Here is an 18,727-nt window from a genome sequence, read left to right as displayed (position 1 = left end):
AGCAGTTGGCACAGCTTGCTCAGGCTGATGTCTATGCAGGTTCAGATGTTCTCCCTCAAGAACATGAAAACCCTTTAATCCCACCTATTTCATTAGAGTGCTCTCTTTGTGCGATGGGAGGTTTGCCTAAACAACGGATTTAATATACGTGTACCTTGTGCAAGAGATAAGAAACATATCTTGTTCTGCCATTACATCAATTTTTTTGTATTTGTCTGCCCAGCATTAGGTTTCCAATACTAAAATGTTGCTGTATTTGTGCTCAAGTAGTGCTTGTTCCTGTACACAGATGTACCTTGTACTTTAGGTCAATAAACCCTCACAGGTTACCTTCACTGTGAGGAAGTAGGGATTTTTGGGACATTTCTGAATCCCATGTCATAGGACAGAGTGTGCACTCTGAGTAAAAAGATGCTGTTGCTGCAAAGACCTTGCAGTGCACTATTGGGTCCAAGATCTGTTTGCTCCGATATTTATATGTGTGCTTAACTTCACACCACTTGAGCAAGCTGGGGGCTGACTGCCTAAGTTAGAAGCTTTTATTTTTGAAGGACTGTTGCCTATGGCCTCCTTTAATAGCAACCATTAGATTGTGTGGATACTTCTTTCACATCATTTTCTAAGCAATATTTGAGTTACAAAAAAAAAAAAAAAAAAAAAAAAAAAAGAAAAAAGAAAAACATAGCAAAACCTCAATTAATTCCACTGCTTTTAAATGCAGATATAGTTTAGTGCTTTTTGATCGATACAATCAATTTGCATAACTCTTCTCTCTGCTTCACTCGGGCCAGTAACAGGACACTGGCCAAATAAAATAATTTTCATAGTTTCCTCATAGCAAATATAAAAAAAAAAAAGTGGTAAAATTGCTCAACAAATGTGAATTTTTGAAATGTGGAAAGACCAACATCATTAAAAATTCCGTGTTTTTTGTTTTCTGTTACAATTACTTTGCTTAAAACAACTTTTGCCATTAATCAGCCTTTGGTTAGCTAGCTACCTTACTAGATATGTAGGTGGAAAGATTCTCTTCTGATGTTTACCCAGACAAGGAAACATAGAAGGGTCAAGGAAATCTGTCTCGGGCAAAAAGAAACGGTCTGGGGGTTTTTAAAGCTTATGCAGAGCTATTAAATTTAGAGATGGCAGCCAAAAAAGAGTAGAAGACACAATGCCAAATAAAAGCTACTAAAAAAAATAGTCTTTCTTAAATGATTGAGAAGCTGCTTTTCCAGGGCAATCTTACTGCTGTGTACGCTGCTGCTCTGTAGCAGACACATTCCCAGGCTGGGCAGCCCCTAGGTGTTCAGTGGATACAGAAGAGCACAGCCCAGTGGGACGCTTGTCCTGAAGTGCCCAGCAGCCTCCTTAGCCTCTTTTCTACCACCCTGGAGCCATCCTATCCATCCTGAATTTGTTTCAGGCTGGATTGTCAGCAGAAGTGTATGGGGGCAGACAGCAGCAGGGCTTGCTGAGGGTCTCCAGAGCCAGGCAGGCTGGGATCCACCTAAAACAGATCAGTTCTGAGGCTGCAGAACAAACGTTTGCATGCCAGGAACGTGCTTGATGTTAATGGTCCTTGACCTGAATCTCTTCAGTAGATTTTGTTTATCTTAAACTGACCTGGCAGAAATTGCCAAGAAAGGCATGTGGGATGCTGCTATTGCTCACTGGAAGCACTGGCTTGCTCAGCAGCTGTGCAGTGTTGTTTGGGGTAAGTTTCTCTCTCTGGACATTTATATGTGGGTAGTTCAAGAGAGATTTTTCAACCTCTGCCCAAGGTTTGACTGATTGGCCCTTCAGAATCTGCAGACAGTTGCAACACTGAAATTTCATCACTGGTGTTTCAACTCTCCCATCACCTTGCTGCCTCCCTTCTCTTGAGCTTTGTTTTGTTTGTTTTGTTTAGTCTCAAACTGAATGCTATATTATTATTTTACAACCTTGCCATCACATCAGTCTGTGGTTCTTTGGCTTTTGGTTGGTTTTTTTTTTTTTTGCTCTGCGCTTATTTGCATGAGGGAGAGAGAAATGTGAGAGTAATATGGAGTTGCTTACAAAAAGTAATTGAGGAAACTGGTACGTGATTCTCTGCCCTTCTGACTAGAGTGTCAAGATATGAACTCCACTTGGTGGTAAAACCACCTAATGCTGGGGTTAAAGATGGAGGGCTGAATAGATGAAGTATCTGGGAGGAAAAAAACTAGAGTGTTCCTTGAAACTTCTGCAGAGATACAGAAAGACTGAAACTAGCATAATGACAGTGCATGGCCAGACTCCCAGCAGCTTCAGTGAAAGAGGAGGCAGACCATGTGTGCATTGCAGTCTAATTGCATTTCTGCATTGTTTATGTCAGGGCAATAATAAGGAATTGAAAGGCAAAATCATTAGGATGTGCTTGGATAGATGATCAGGGTAAACCAGATTTGGAACATCAGTGAGGTATTTAAAATGAACAAGTAAAGAACAAATGTTAATTGTGCTTAATTAGAAATGTACTGAACCACCCAAATTTAATTGTTGGATGTTTGCAAACATTGATGTCCATTAGTTCGTCCACAGTGGCTGGTTTTGTTCCCTGTGCCACCTTCTATTTTCAGGAGGGGAAAGTCTGAGGCTTTGGAGCTGGCATAAGTAGGTCAGATGGCAATAACAAACAGGTACTCTAAAATGCCTTTGTTTAATTTGACATCTGACTGGATCTTCAGCTCTACATTCACACTGGCTGAGGATCTGTCTGGTGGCTTTTGTGCCTTCAAACCTGTGCTACAAGAAAACCACCTTACAGCAATTTAGTAATTTAAAGGTACTTACTGGTACCGCCAAAATCATACTAGCTATTCCCTTATTTTGGTGTGGTTGGGGAAATAGATTAGTGTAAATAAAAGTGAAACCCTGTGGTATTTAACATAACCTTAAAAAACGCAGAGGAAGTGTCATGAGTGTACATCACAGCAGCATGGACTTCCAGGCAACTTGAAGCCAAAGGAAAGAGAGGAGTCAAGCAGCATCTGCTCTGCTTCAGCCTGAATAAGCAATATGCTCAAGTATCTCATTCTGCACTTCCACTGGGAGCCAAAAGCCAAAGCTTGCTTGTGAATACATTCTTTCCTCTGAGTAGAGCTATATCCTTGTTTTCAGTCACTGTTATGGAATTGTAAATACTTTTTAATATTTTGTTTGCAAAATGCCATTTGAATCAGATCTGGCACATCCATACGGTTACATAAGCTTGACAAATGCATGCTTTATACTGAGTACAGTCTGTCCACAGGGTTAGACATTGATGAATTTATTCTGCAAGTATAAACTGCTTCATTATGGGTCTTAGTTGAATCAGAACCTTAAGCTTTCAAGTTTCGATATTGCTAGTTTCTAAATCACTTTAAAACAATTTTTTAAAAAAATTAAGACAAGATGCATTGTATTATGTTTTTTGTCATTAGTTAATCTTCAAACACAAGAAATACAGCAAGATCCAGGTGGTCAGGGATACTCTGCTTAGTACCACACTTTTATTCTCACTTGCCTATATTGGGTTTTTTTCACTTGCTCTTCCTTTTATTTTTCCCAGTTTCTTTTTTTCCCTTCTTGTTGCCTTCACCGGGTGGTCTCTTGGCTTTACTATGTGCAGTCTGACACCCAGCCTTAAGGAAAAACACTTAAGGGTCACGTAGATGGTGGGACATTTCTGCTTGATCTTTTGCTCGGCGTGGCCCAGCCCAGAGGAAACAAAGTGTGTGACAGGCTGTGCGTGGGGACTGCACGACGTGAGCGAGGCCCCGCACGCTGGCAGGGTCCGAGCCAGTGGGGTGTCCCAGCCCGTAGCCAGAAGGCTGCTCCTGCACTAGCAGGGGCTCCTGGCCAAAGGAAGGCACCAGGTCAAACTCTGTGTGTGCTTAGGAGTGATTATGAATGGAGTACTATTGCTGGATCCAGTACACCTTTTACAAAAATATACAAACTTTAGTTAGCATCCTCTTTCCTTTTATGTGTACGCCTTTCAAAAAGCCTTTGCAGAAGGCTTTGAACAGGCATGTGAAGTAGGATCGTGCTCAGAAAAAAAAAAAATCCGTTGAAAAATAGAAAACAGAGGTTAAGAGGGAACAACCAGTTCTTGCAGCGTAGGGAGGTGATCAGTGAAATTTTTCAGGAGCTGGTACTGGGGTCTTTACTTGTCAACATGTTCAGAAATAACCTGGGAAAGGTGGTAAGGAGGTGACAGTGTTTGCTGATGATGACAAGTTATTCAGATTTGTAAGGATGAGGGGCTGATTGCAATGAAATGCAGAACTCTAAGAATCTGGGTATCTGAGTGAAAAAGTGGCAGGTGAAGTTCACTGAAGATAAATATGCATGATATACATAGGAAAAAAGATCTTGCTTTCGTATGTAAAGTACATGTTAAAAAGCTGTTGGCTGATCATTACTACTACAAAGAGGTATCTGAGTGCTGTGATTTTGTTTGCTGGGTGGGTTTGTTAAAGTGAACACCTCCATGAGCAGCTCAAAAAGAAAATCAAGTGTTAGTTAGGAATTACCAGGAAAGAAATAAAGACCACAGTACAGAAGATCATGATAACTCCACAAATCCATAAATTATCAACACCTTTTATGCTATGAGCATTTCTGATCCTTTCATTTCAAAGGATGCAGCCAAACTGGGAGGTACACTAGGAATAGCATCAAAAAGGATCAAAGGAATTTCAGAGAATGAGAGGAATGTGTGAAGGATGAGTGAGGAGGGAGATCAAGACTCTTGCAGACTGAAAAAGATGTGACTTGGGAGCTACAGGATGGAGACTTACAGGCTTGTGAAGGACACACTCCTGAGGGTCAGTTGTGTATATATTTCCCAATTTCAGATGTAGGGACCATTGGATGGAGACAGGAGGAGCAGAATTTGGAACTGAAAAAGGATATAGCTCCTCATGTCAGGGATAGCATATGTGTGAATCTCCTTGCCCGAAGATTTTGGGGGTTTGAAAACTTTCTACAGCCTTGGAAGAGAAGTGTAGAAACAGTCTGTATTGCAGGAATTTCCTGAGCTGATAATAATTGGTGACTGGGGGAGTATTAGAAGGAAATATCTGAAGTTAGTCCCACTCTTACTCATCCCTAACCATCTGCATATGGTCATTGTTGGGACAGGATATGGGGTAGATGGATCCTTGGTCTTACATCCATGCCTGTCAGTATTTTCTCTTCCTGTTTTCCCTCTAATCAACTCCCCTCTCTCCTAAAAAATGTTTCCCTCCATTCTTTCTCATCCCTTCCTTGTTTTCTGCCTGCCCTTCAGTCCCTCACTCCAGTCAGCCCAGAGTTGCTCCCAGACCCCTACTTGAAGAGAAGTTGAAAACACATCATCTTGAAAAACAAAATCTCAGTGGATCAACAGCTGCTCTGTCTCCTTTGCTAATCACTGGAAAGTGGAAAGGGTGAGAGTTGTGCTTCCAGCTTGTCAGCAAGAGGGGCGATAGGAAGGACTGTGTAAATAGGCTGCTGAGGAGTTAATCCTTTCTAGAACTAAGAGGACCCAATTAGGGCAGCAAAGGAAAAAGAGGGGAATTTTGACCTTCTGAGAAGGAAGGGGTGGTGGGTATATGGATCTTGGAATATTGTAGATGTAAGCTTATGTCCAGAAGTTGAGTGAGCTATTAGAAGTGAGTTGTGCAAGGAAAGTAACTTACACTAGAAGGGTCTGAACAATATCTTGGACTTTATTTATAGGAAACATAAATTGGAAATAAAAAAACAAACCACAACTGCAAGAGTGGACATTGTATGTAGAGTTTTTGTGGACTTTTTCTTTAGGATTCTGACTGTTCAACCAAATTGCAAGACCCTCTTCCTTGCAGTATTACAGACTCTCAAAATCAAGCGCTTTTTTCCCCTGAAAGAAATTCTAGGTGCTTGTGGAAATCTCATATGATAATTCTATAGTTCCAGCCAACATCCTGCTTCTCTGTGCAGGACATGATTTTTCCTTTTGCACAGAGAAAGTGGAGGCTGAATCACAGTGGCTCCATGGGAGATGAGAGTGAACACAGTTTAGTAGAGGAAGGGAGTTGTATAACAATGAAGGAAGGTAGATTTGGCTGAAATATGATGGTAGTCTGTGTCTATGAAGAATGCTAAGCAGTGTGAAGCAGAAAATTGAGGATTCAGAAGCAAAATATAATTTTCTGATAAGACAAGTTGAGAAAATTTCAGATAACCTCAGTACGGGCAGACACCTGAAAAATTACTTTCAAATATTGTTATGTTCCCTTGTGGCCAGAGATTTCAAGTAATGGCAAAGAAGTTGGGAGCAAAGTGGGTCTTTTTGGTGACCCTCAGCCTCAGTAATCTGTGTTTTTTGTTGTGAGTAACTAGTGTTGCAGGGTGCTCAGGTGTGCAGTTATAGAAGTGCTATTTTTCCTGTGGAAATCTGGGTGTGGGCTGATGAAATACTGAAAGCTGGGGTAGGTAACATTCCTGTTGATCTTGCTGCTTCTTTTGAGATAGCTCAGATCAATCAGCTTTCCAGGCAGCAAACTGGAATAGTTAAGGGCAAGTCATAACATTTGGAAAGGATGAGCACAAAAGGGAAACACCATCCAGTTATCTGGCTGCATATCAGTAATAGCAAGAAAGGCAATGTGCAGCTATCAAATGCTTCCTTTTTTGATAGAGCCATGGAAGTACATAACAAAGCTCTAAATGCCATCTACCCTACTCTTTTCAAAGAGTATGATACTTTTGGGAGATTAAGGACCTGATCCTAAATAAATAAATATAAATAAACAAATAAACAATAAACAATGTAAAATATATCCAGTTCCTACCACCTGTAGTTTTCCTCCTAGTTCTACTAATGCACGTACTAGGGAAGGTGTTTGGGATGAGTTCCCAGCTGTATTTATGCCAGTATTTCAACCTCTAACTGATTGGTTTGGACCTAGAGCAGGAACACCTGGACCCATAGCTTCTTAGAATCATAAAATCACATGCATAGACAAAGCTGACAGGGGGCCAGCACATGTTCTCCTTCCCCCACCCCCATAAAACATGTTTTACAAACTGTACATGCTCCCTGCTACTATTTTTCCTCTCAGTTTCCTGCTTCAGATTGACTCAATATTCCCAAGGACACGTGGCTACACTAGCCCTGTGCTATCTATTGCACAGCTCTAGATGCTGAGGCACATGGTCCATGCCATTAGGATTTTTTTGGGTGACTTGCAAATAAAAAACAGTTACTATGTATTCTTTACAATTCCAGGAATTTCCAGAGTTCCTGTCTTAATGTTAGTGTCATCACCATTGCCTCTTAAAGGACATGAGTCAGCCCAGCTTGAATTTGTAGTAACATTACCCCGACGCTGCTAGGGATTGCTGCCCTTAAAACGGATAGCTGCTGAGAAAAGTATGGTGGCTGCCAATAATCACTTTAAAAAATGGGCACTGTTGATGACAGGATGGTTTCCTCTCACTCCCAACAAATACTACCTCAGTGAATGAGAGTGTGAGTGAGGCTGCCAGGGGCTTTGCCAAGAGGAATGCTTATGGAGTTGAATAAGATGTTGCATGAGGTAATGATTGCAATGGACCCTGGAATCACACTAGAGGGCTTGGGAGGGAGAAGCTGGGAAGACAAGGAGACAGAAGATGAGTATTTTCCCAGCTGATCTGTGGGTTGAGGCTCTTTCACTGGTAATTTGTTGTTGCATTGTTTGAACTGAAAACTGCAGTAAGGTCTTTGGCATGGGGAAGATGTGTCTGGATGGGCTAGATCTGGGGCTTTCAAACAGAACTGACTGTCATACTTGGGGTCAAACCATCCCATGAATAACTGGACAAATCGCTTACCTCAGCTCCCATGCCCTGCTATAAATCACTGACCAGCTTTTCTTCTAAGACGAGTAGTTTCATCGGCAGGACTTTAGCTTGGAGCTGGTTTGTAGTGTAATTTCAGTGAAATACATCAAGATGACATGAAGTACACTCTTACCCTGGAAACTTTTCCCTGTTGATAGTTATAAATACACCATGCTATTTTGCTTGGCATGCTGCATGCTAATAGAAGTGAGGGCTCTGAAACTCATTAGGAAAGGGAGCGGGCCACGGAGCAGAGCGAGGACAGTGTGAAGCGAAGGTTGATCACCACAGCCTTGTCCAGAATAGGCCATGGGAGTTTTCTTATCTCACTCTGGCAGGAGGTGCTGCTAGCTTCCTGTGCGAAATCACGAGCATATGCTGCTTTCCTCTTGTTGTTTGGCTTCCTCCGCTACACAAGACGGTTCCCAGCACTGTGATTATCTTTGCATCTTCAAACATGGCACACTCTGCTTCCTCAAGTGCTTGATGTATTCTCGAGTAGCAGGCTGGCTCTCCTCCCCCCCGGCTACTTCTCCAGGGCCCCCATGGGTGCCAGCTCCGCACATCACAGACCTTTTATAAAGCTGGACTTACTTCTGGTTGCATAAACCACCCCCCCAGCCTCTTTAAATTTGTGTAGATTCCCAAAGTTCTGGGAATGGGCCTGACAGCAGAACTCACCCTGCCACAGGCACAGCCACTCTCAGCCATCTTTTCCCCTGTGCTGGGCTTCTCTGAGAACCTTACAGGGAACTAGTGGGTCCCATTTTTACAAAAGAATAGCCTTTTTCTCAGGCTCTTGACAACAGGGACACACGTGTGCCTGTATGGGTGCACACCTGCAAACGTGCATGCCAGCACGCATGCAGGCACATGGGAAAAATTACTTAGGGTGTGATTAACATGAGTGCTCTGCTTCTACCAGCGCCCCACTAAGGCAGCAGAGTCTGATTGCCTCACTCTGGGGTTGCGTAACTTTTATAAACTTAGGTTTGTACGCACCCCCGTTAGCATTTGCTATGTGGGATCTCTACACAGAGATGTAGAGTGCAACAGGCAGAGTTGCACTCACAAAGTAGAAGCATGAAAGGGTCTGCAGGGACACAGGTGAAAGAAATGGGTAGAAATGTGCTGGCGGATATCAGCTTGTTTATCAATCCCTGCGCACACTGTGTGCTCCTTCATTAACCCGGCGGTAACCCTGCTGTAAGATTTCCTGAAGATGCAAAGCACCGAGGCTCATCCCACAACAAAACATTTCAGGAATTCATGTACTCTGGAGATATCTGGGGTAAGATTCAAATACCTAAAATGCAGTGGGATTTCCCTGCAAACACGACAGCTCTTGCTGAGAATGCAATGCCCTTGTTATTTTACTTGAGTGGGTAGTTTGAAGAAATTGGTAATTTCCTTGAAATCAGAAAAATATGTAGCTGATGTTATGTGAGGGCATGCTATGAAACATCAATTGACTTAACAGGAAGATGATTGCCTACTTTGATTCCAGGCAGCATAGATTTTTGTGTTTTCAATTTTCCCCCTTTCTCTCCAAGCATCTGTGCTTAACACAAACATTTGGTTTGATGATTAGATCTAAGTTCAGCAGAATCTTTTCTCTTTCTGTTACAAAATACTCATTGTTAGAAGCTGAGGTCAGGTTAAAAGGCAGGACTTCTGACTAATTTTTCCCTTCTCCATCTCTACCTGATGCTGTTGGCTTAGGCAGCATCTTTCACATGGCACCCCTGACAGCAGTGAGAGGTGGGATGACTTGGAGTAGCCAGCTCAGGACTGTGGGCACGGCTCGTGTATTGTCCCTGAGCTATGTTAGTGTATTTGAGGTTAAAGTGAAGGAATTTGGCAGTTCATGAGAGGAAGCATCTGGTTCTGCATCCAAAGGGATGAGTCTGAGTCTTGTCCTAGACTCAGCCTGGCAGCCGTGCTGCAACTGATCCGTAAATGTTTGCTGATCCAGCAGTCAGTGGAGCTGACATTGTGCGTACAACAGTACTCACACCTCCAGCTGTGTGCTGTTGGATGTAGTATTCTCAGCTTGATTGTGACTCTTTTTTCACTAAAACCGTGGCCAACAGCTATGAAGTGTATTCGATTTCCTACTCTAATTGCATTAACATCTTAATTGCCAGTTTGGACATAGAATGGAATGTGATGTCAGTAGAGTTCACATATGTGCCTCCAGGGCTAATCTAGCACTTTACATGTGTTTTTCTTGTTATTGTGATGTTATTGTAGTTATGATGGTGGTTTGCATTCTGGTACTAATGAGTAATCAGCACCTCATTGTGCTAAGCATCAACAAAGACATAAGACTGTCCTCATCCCTAAGACATGGCAAACTAAATATATACAGTCTTTTTAAGGAATTGTGAGGAAGAGTGTAATAATAGCAACTGAGTCTGGAGACTCCAGATCTGTACGAAAGGAAATTGGAGATGCTTTTCAGAGATGCACCAGCAGCTGCTGAATATGCATTATGCCTTCTTTCTGTCCTTTACCAAAATATGTGTAAGGACTTCTATGGTAAAGAGTACAGAATTTCATCACTGTAAAAAAGAAACATAAATGCATTCTGGGGGAGAAGAAAAAAAAAATAGGAGGCATCTTTTAATACATATGAAGTGGGATTTTGGTATCTCTGTTTTTCTGTACAGATTGCATCCAGTCACAAATGGGCTTTTGATGCCTGGCATCACAAATGGAGTTTTAATACCTTCTATGGCATGAAAATGTTACCATCTTAGCCAAATTATCATGCCTTCTGTGTTTTATTCTTGTTACAGAACCAGACTTCTTAAAGCTTTAAATGTGCAAAGTAAATGGCATCTAATTTTCTGAATAATTTCAACCATTTTTCCCCATCCAAGTGTAACAGGTGGCACCTATTTAATGTAGCTGTCTTTGTCTTTCATTCACCCTGGCCTCAACAATATTGTATTAGAAGTTGGCTTTTAAACCAGAGTCTGAAAGAAGTGGTTGTGTAGATAGGGTTTTCCTGCCATGCTCTTGCTCCCTGTCCTCTCTCCATGCATCAATCTCCATTGCTTTCTCCTGGTTTTGTTTGTTTGTTTGGTTGGTTGGTTTTGTTTTTTTGGGGTTTTTGTTTTTTTTTTTTTTTTTTTTTTGTTTTGTTTTTGTTTATTGACACACTGATCTTTTCAGTGCACATTGTGAAATTTGGGCAGCCCAAGGTAGTTTCCATGTCATTATTTCTTTAAGGTGTAATATCTGCTAAGTCATTGGCCAGTTTGACGCAAAGCTGCACAATTAAAAACAATCATGTAAAGTTGGTGTATCATTTGTTTTCTAAACAACATGAAGTTTATAGTGCAAAGCAAACTGCACAGTTGGCTGAAGGGAAATGGATCTCAATCCTTTGGTCAGGATTGCATCATATTGTGTTTTTCAGCCACTGAGCTTTTAAGTTCATTTCTCCAAACAACTATTATACAAGTCAGAACTATTTGATTACAGATACTACAGCCATTATCTTTCAAATCCGAGGAACACAGTGTATTTGAAAGAACTTCATCCAGCTGAAGGGTTAATCTCTGCCAATGACGCTGGAATTGAACAACAACAATGAAATTCTGGATGGAAAACTGAACTAGATATTCTTGAAGAAGAACAGGGTCAGGCAGCACTTAAGAAGCATTCCAATGTGTTTATTTCCATGCAGACCAAATCAGACTTCAAGAAACAAATTAGCTCTACCATGACCACACCTGAATATTCTGACTACAAGCCAATTTGTTGCATAAGGCAAAAACATTTTTTCTCTGGGACTTCCATTCATTAAGATGTATTTGATTTTCTTCCAGTTAAATTATCACTTAAATCCCTTTGTCATTTGGGTATAGTTTTGTTTAACTCCATTTTGTTCATTTGCAGAATTATGCTTATTTTTACTGTGTGTCTTGTAATCGTTGGACCTCAGTATTAATATCTCACTGTTTTGTCAACTGAACTAAAAAAATATTCAGAAATGAAAACCAGCATAATATTTTGTTAAAGCAAAAAGAACCTGGACAGAGTAAAAGAGTATCCAATGAATTATGGAATGCATCTTGAAACAAATATAGTTTGTCTTGAATTAAAGGCTAAAAATAGTATGAACTCATGTTTTGGCCATGTCTGAAAACAGGAGCATTGGAAATGGGATGTTGGTCTTGTACAGCCCTTGATTTAGGCTCTGACTGTAAATTCTTTGCAATGGGTTAAATGTCAACATTGACTCCAGAGAGCTAATATTCAGGGAGTGGCTGTGGAAGTGAATGCAATTATCAGGCTCCAAACCTCAAGATTTAATGAAAAGCAATTATACTTTCCTGGTCATCACAACACCTGCAGTTTTCCTGACTGATCACTGTTTTCAAAACAATTTTTTTGTCTTATGTGTTGAATTTCTATCACCAAATGAATGCCATTTTAATTTTTGTTGTCTTTAGGCATGGATTTTGTTTTTATACTGAAGGATCTTTCATCCTGAAAGCTGGCAGCAACGTAGGAAACAGGATCCAGAGCATCACTGAGAGAACAGCTGTGATAGAGGGCAAAAATAAGGTATGATTCCTAGGAGCAGATAACCTTTCTATGTGACAGCATGTTTTGAAAAGGCACTGTGAGATGCTATCAGTGTAATAGAGAAGAAGCAAGCAATTTTATATTGTTTAGATTTGAGGACCTGCATGCATGCAGATAATTTTCATATTTGCTATTTATATGTTGAGAGAATTTTTTTCTGGAGGCAGTCATATTAAGGTAAGTGACATGCCAAGAGAGCATCTCAGTGAGATTCACTATATCTGCTCTCTTATTCATGAAGTATCTTGGGATACCTAAGGAACACAGGGCAGGGTTCCAGGCCATCTTTGCCTCATTTTGTGCAATTGCATAATTTCATGTTGTTTTTCCTATGAAAATTAAAGTATTTACTCTCATTAGTTAGTTTATTCACAGATGTGGTCCTAGATGATTAGATGGCCAAGTCTTTCTTGGAATAAATTCTAAAGAGCCAAAAGAATCCAGATTATGGAAGCAAAGTTTAAGAGAGGTCTTACTCAGGGACAGCAAGATGGGATTTATCTCAGCAGTGTCAACCATCTAAATGTAGGTGTTAGTCCAAGCCAAGCATCCCTTTATGGGTCACGGGGATATGCAGATAATTCTGAAGGGTGTGTGGGCCTGTAGTCTGGTGGTGTCTAATGTGGAAGAGAAAGCCTATGAGATTAGCTTGTCAAAGGCTAAGGAGGCCTGTCTATCAGTTAAAGCTTCAAATCAAGGATACCCTACATCAACTGCACTTCCCTGGGATACACATGATTTGGTGTGGTTGGGTGGCCTGTGCTGCAAAGCAGCTCAGGTGTCATGACAGTGTCACAGACTGTTTTCACAGACCAGTTTGGTTTGTGGCAGCAATAGCTAAAGAGATTATAAATTTTAAAGCCTGTCTTACTCTAGGCCTTTCATTTTTAATGACACCAAAATGCTTTTTGTAATCCTAAGGGCACTGGGGTTATAGGTCTCTTTTCCTTGATGGCTGCCTTCAGTTTCCTGAATATAAAAATGGGTACAAACTGTAGTTATTCTCATGTCAAGGCCCTTTCACACACCACAGAATAAATAGGGTTTTACGTGCAGCCAGGAATCAGATCTGGGACTGCATTTTCTCCGGCTGTTATATTATTTAGAAAGTATGACAGGTGTTCATGGCACCATTCCAGCATGTGGGAACAGGCTGGATCCCAGTGAGGCATTTGCTCTATTTAGCTGTCCAGCTCCACATCCTTAAAGATCAAGGCAAAGATGGGAGCAAACTGTTTCCTAGGGTACACTCTCATAGGAAAGCACATGGAAAACGAAACGTAAAAGAGGGATTTGAAGGAGGAAAGGGAAATAATTTCAAGCACAGGATGACACAGTCTCTTCCACAGGGGGAATGATGAACAGGATGATGAGAATCAATACTTTCCCAGCAGTCATATACCTGTTCACAGGATTCAGAAGGAGCTGTCTAATGACCACATCTCATTCTCCTTGTGTACCATGCGTTTTGGAGACAGTGGAAGAGGAGTGGCTAAAATATCAAAGCAACTTCCAGTTAACAGCAGATAAATTCCTCCCTGGAGGAAGATGCTAATAATGGGTCATTTTGGCAGAACTGCAAGTCTTTGGCAAGCAGCCCTTTTTAAAAATGGGTCCAGAAATGAGCCAAGGAATGGTCTTCACATGGAATGATTTGCAGTGAAACGTATTGGTCCTCCCTGGTGTTCCTTGTCTTTTTGCTCTTTAGTTCAACTAAGAAAGGTCTATCTTGCTTTGCTTTATTCCTCCTGTTCCCTCTGTGGAGGTTAATGAAACAATCTCTGTACTCACGTTTTTCACAGCTTTTCTAAAGTTTCTCCACTTCTGTTGCTTTTCTGTAGCACAGCTGGACTGCTATTGTAAGTAAAAAAATGCTCTCAAAGCCCAGGCTGCTGGCCAAGCTGAGAGTTGCACGATTAGTGCATACACAGCTGCTCTAGAGCATCCAGGATTGTTCTTTTAAATCCATGGGAGTCCATAGCTTTTCACTTCTCGCAGCCCAAGACTCACTCTCAGTCTCCCTGAGCAAACTCAAAGAGACAGTGCAGACAGAACCCTTGCCCATCTGCAGCGATATTGTTGGAGTGTTAATAGCACCGAGCCCACTGAATGCAGCGTGTCATCACAGCGTGTCTGTCTCTGATGGACTGCTACTGTGAGCAGTTCTATTCCTGCAAGCAGCTGTGAACAGCTCTCCAAGGCACTCCCACATCGGTGGTGCCCTGCTAAATAAACAGTGTCTACCCCACTTCCACATCCCAACACAGCAAGCGTGGTAAAAAACAATCTCAGAGCTCAATAGAAACAACAAAGATGTAGGAGACAAAGCGGTATGAAATGAATGAAGAAACTCAGAAAGTTTCACATTTGGGTTAGCATGAAAGGAGAAATGCGTGTGGTCACAGGATGAGATTATTGTAAGCAAGGGAAGACATGAACAAAGGATGGCCAACAGGTTTCTTTAGCAATGAAGGTAGCTGTTTTCACCTTCCTAAAGACATTGTGCCAGTTCCACCTGTTTCCTGTATGTGCAACATCTAAGTGCCTCCAGTTTGGCTCTTTGCTGTGGTAGGTTGTTTGTTTGTCTGTGGTTATCAACGTAGCCACAAGTATATTTTAAAGTTAGAAAAACCTCAAGCCCTGTGCCTGTGTAGTTAAAGCAGTGCAGGAAGCCTGCACTACATTATTCTTTGGTGACAGAGAAACCGTGACAACAGTGTCTTAGTAACATTTCCGCTAAAGCCTCTCTAAGCGGACATTGAGAAACTCGAGTGGTACAATGGAAGAACTTCGTAACATAAGCCATAATACTTAATCATGAGACAACTCTTGAAGTGATTTGATTCCCCCACCCAATGTTTTCGTTCTCGTTTTGTTGGACATTTCAGCAACTTCCTACAAAGTTGCGCTATTCTTAGGTCGTGTAAACAGGCCACAGACACCCTCCTGTCATTCAGCTACTAACACCCATCACTTCTCAGTGTTCCCAGTTAAAGCTGACTGCTGTGTCTAACTGAGGACCAATGCTGATTATAATTCTTAGCATGGTCCGTGTTCATTAGAATGTCAGTCTGTGAATGACCTGCAATAATGAGGTACAAAGAGCTGGTACATTCATTGTGGCTGTGCGTGCAATTGGTAGCAGTGCATGCATTCAGTGTGTTCTGTCCCGGCTCTGCAAGCACACACTGGCTTGTCAACAGCTTTGAAAGCACTTGGTACTCCTTGTACAGGGCTACAAGGGATAGGGTGCTATAGAAGTCAACAAGGATCCTGGGCATGCAGCATGTGCAGACCACTAAGAAGGAAAGTTCAGATAAGGGAAAGCAAAAAGTGTGGGCCAAGAAGAAAGGATTAAAAATCCAGGAGAAGGAGACAGTAGACAGGAGGCAGTTGAGTACAAGGAAAAGTTGGAGGCGTGAGACAAAATCCTCTTGTTTTGGGAACTAACCTATTGAGAGCCTGAAATGGAACAGAATGTCTCTGACTACCTCATGCCTCTGTTGCTAGCAAATGTTGGAGTGCCGCTGACCAATAGCAGGTACCATGAAAGCTGGGTCCGTGTCACAGGGTATGCCTCCAGGTATTGTGCATAAAGGGCAGCAATGCATGAAATTGGAGCTTACCATGCATATACGTGGGTGTTCCTGTGTGTTTGAGTAAAAGTATATGTATGTATGTATGTATGTATGTATGTATGTATGTATGTATGTATGGCTTTGTTTTCCACTGCGTGAATACCTAACTGACACAGGTTTTTAGTGGTTCCATCACTTGTGAACCCCTTTGACTTCATGGAGAATGGAAAGTAATGGCCCTGTAACCTGATTCTGTAAGACAAAATTTAGACTCATCCTTGTGAATCTCTGGTTTGTCTGGCAAAGATGGGTCAGCCTGACCAGTGGTAGTATAAAGAGTAACCCTCCAAAGTGGGGTGCTAGATAGTCAGAAGAGTCAATCCTTCCTGGACATGACTATGATAAGGGTAATCATGCAGAATAAAAGGGTTCTATCTCTCTTCATCATCTTCTATGCCAAGCCCTAAACATCTACCTCTCTTCCAAGTTCCCACATTACTGATGAGATGAAGAAGCTTGTGCTGTGTCTGTTCTCAGTCCTGACACATGCCAGCTGTCTGGCCAGCACATCTGTGCAGATTTGCCATCTGGAAGCCAAAGAGGAAGAGAAAGCTGTTTAGCTCACTACAGCAGCATTTTTATCTTTCTCCTCTACCCAACATCTGGTTTTCATGAAATATATGAAATCTCGTGAGCTTTGAGTTGTCAATAAGTTTTGATTGAAACTGGACAATGGATTGAAAAATTACTAAGCATGTGGGGGAGGAGAGGATTCTGGCAGAGAGATGGACAGGCTGGCAGACAGATGAACATATGGACAGTATGATCTTCCTCAGAACCCAGGCTAAAGATAGCAGTGGGAGCGCCACTGGCCTCTCTTCAGCACATTGTAACTTCTGGAGCTTTCCCGAGTGCTACTAGAATTGCTGTCAACACTTTTAAGTCTGTCTTTGGGAGGTACCAGCAGAGCCAAGCCCTTGGTGAAATTAAAACCAGCAGAACTTGGGGCTTGCTGCTGCTGAGTTGTGGGACAGCATGGGATGCAGAGGGAAAAACTCAGCTCTGCTTGATATACAGCAGCAACTTATAGAGATTCTTTTGTCTGACCCCAGGGGGAAGGTGGGTGCTCTCAGTCACATGCTCATGTCCTCCTGTTGTGGATATTTTGGTGTTTCTTCCATGGTGGTCCAGAAGGTGAAACATGTTGACCAGATGTTTTGCACTGATGCTCCTTGCCCACATGTGAGGCATGCAGATCTTATGTCTTTGGAGCAAACAGACCAATCCAGCAGTGCACTACCAGTATTTAGATACGGATCTTCTTAAATTATATTCCTTTAGGGAGATAAATCCAAGGGTATAAAGAGAGCATATTTTCATTTATTTCCCCTTTTTTTCTTTAAACCAATAGTTCTAAAAAGCATAACTACAAGGGAATTTGCAATAAGCGACAGGCTTGCACTATGTGCTCTATGTTGAAAAGGCAGTATTTTGCTTTTTAAATACGTGGACTGTCTCAAGAAGTCAGGGCAGCCATCTCTGAACAGAGCAAGTTCATGTCGGTGTCTGCAGAGGCCTTCTGGGAGTCACGTAAGAGCCAGGTTGCCAAACATTTTCTGAAAACTTCTTTTCCTTCTCTGCCGTCAGCTGAAGCACTGGGAACACTCTATCTCAGCCACTTTGAGAAAAGAGAAATTTGAGCAGGCCCTCCAGGGGAAAGACCAGCCTACCATGGCTCCAAGTGCAATGATTGTGTCAGCTGCTTTGCATTCTTTTTGCCTCCCCAGTCTTTTCCTCATCAGTTTCCACCACAAACAAATCTGTAAATTCCTCTTCCATCTCTTAGGAGTTCTGCCTTATGCCTCTTTTATTTGCCCAGCAAAGCAGCAGCAATATGGGACTTACTTCCCTAGCCTCTAGCTTTGAGATGAGCCTGTAACATGGTGCTTCAGCTGAGATGATGAGAGTAGAAATAAGGCATAAAGGGCCAAAACTTTGGTGGTAAATGGGGTTTGTGGACAGATAATGCTCAAGATATTGAACGTGCCAGGAGAGATTTGCCTGTTCTGTGTGATCATGCCAACTCAATTTAGATTTTCTGTATATAATGTAGTTGCAAATCCAGGGCCTGAAACTCCCTGTTGTGATGCCAGATGATACAAAATTGCAAAAACTTTTGCTTCTTTTGCAGCAATAGCTGTACAGAGCCACCATGCTGCACAAACTGATCTCAAACAGCCATAGTTTCTCCATAAACAACATGCCAGGCTTTGTTTTGTACACACTGCTTCTCTGGTGGGTTTTGGCTGGCATCCACAATGAAAAACACAGACTGCACCACTGGAGGGCTCACAAACTATTTAAAGAGATGTTATCTTATCCTTGTGACTAATTTATAAGCTAAAAGATTTATACAGAGACGTGTTGTCTCTAAAATATTCTGTTCTGTTGCAAAGTCAGTCTTGCTTCCTCCTAGACATGGTGGCTTTCTCTGTCTTAGTTGAGTAAACACACCAGTGTGTGCTGTCTGGCACTAAGGCCTCCTGTGTTCACAGCATTAACTTCCCTTGCCTTCCAAAGAGCCATTGCTTGCATGGGAGTTGCCTGTTGGAAGTGATCCTTGGCCCATGCTGAAGAAGTTTTTGGGACAGCGAAAGCTGGACAAAACCAAAATGCTGCTGGGGGGG

General features: G+C 41.9%; 1 protein-coding gene across 1 annotated transcript in view; it reads left to right on the top strand.

Moving 5' to 3' along the window:
• FLT1 (fms related receptor tyrosine kinase 1) overlaps window positions 1-18,727 on the top strand; it is a 109,267-nt gene that overhangs the window by 39,709 nt on the left and 50,831 nt on the right. Inside the window, exon 11 of the mRNA XM_066313118.1 lies at window positions 12,327-12,441. Within this exon, the coding sequence (XP_066169215.1) occupies window positions 12,327-12,441 (115 nt within the window). The remainder of the gene's footprint in view (window positions 1-12,326; window positions 12,442-18,727) is intronic.

This window comes from Sylvia atricapilla, chromosome 2 (assembly GCF_009819655.1).
Source record: "Sylvia atricapilla isolate bSylAtr1 chromosome 2, bSylAtr1.pri, whole genome shotgun sequence".
Lineage (NCBI taxonomy): Eukaryota > Metazoa > Chordata > Aves > Passeriformes > Sylviidae > Sylvia > Sylvia atricapilla.
Note: the sequence above shows the minus strand (reverse complement) of the source record. Positions and strands in the feature narration are given on the sequence as shown.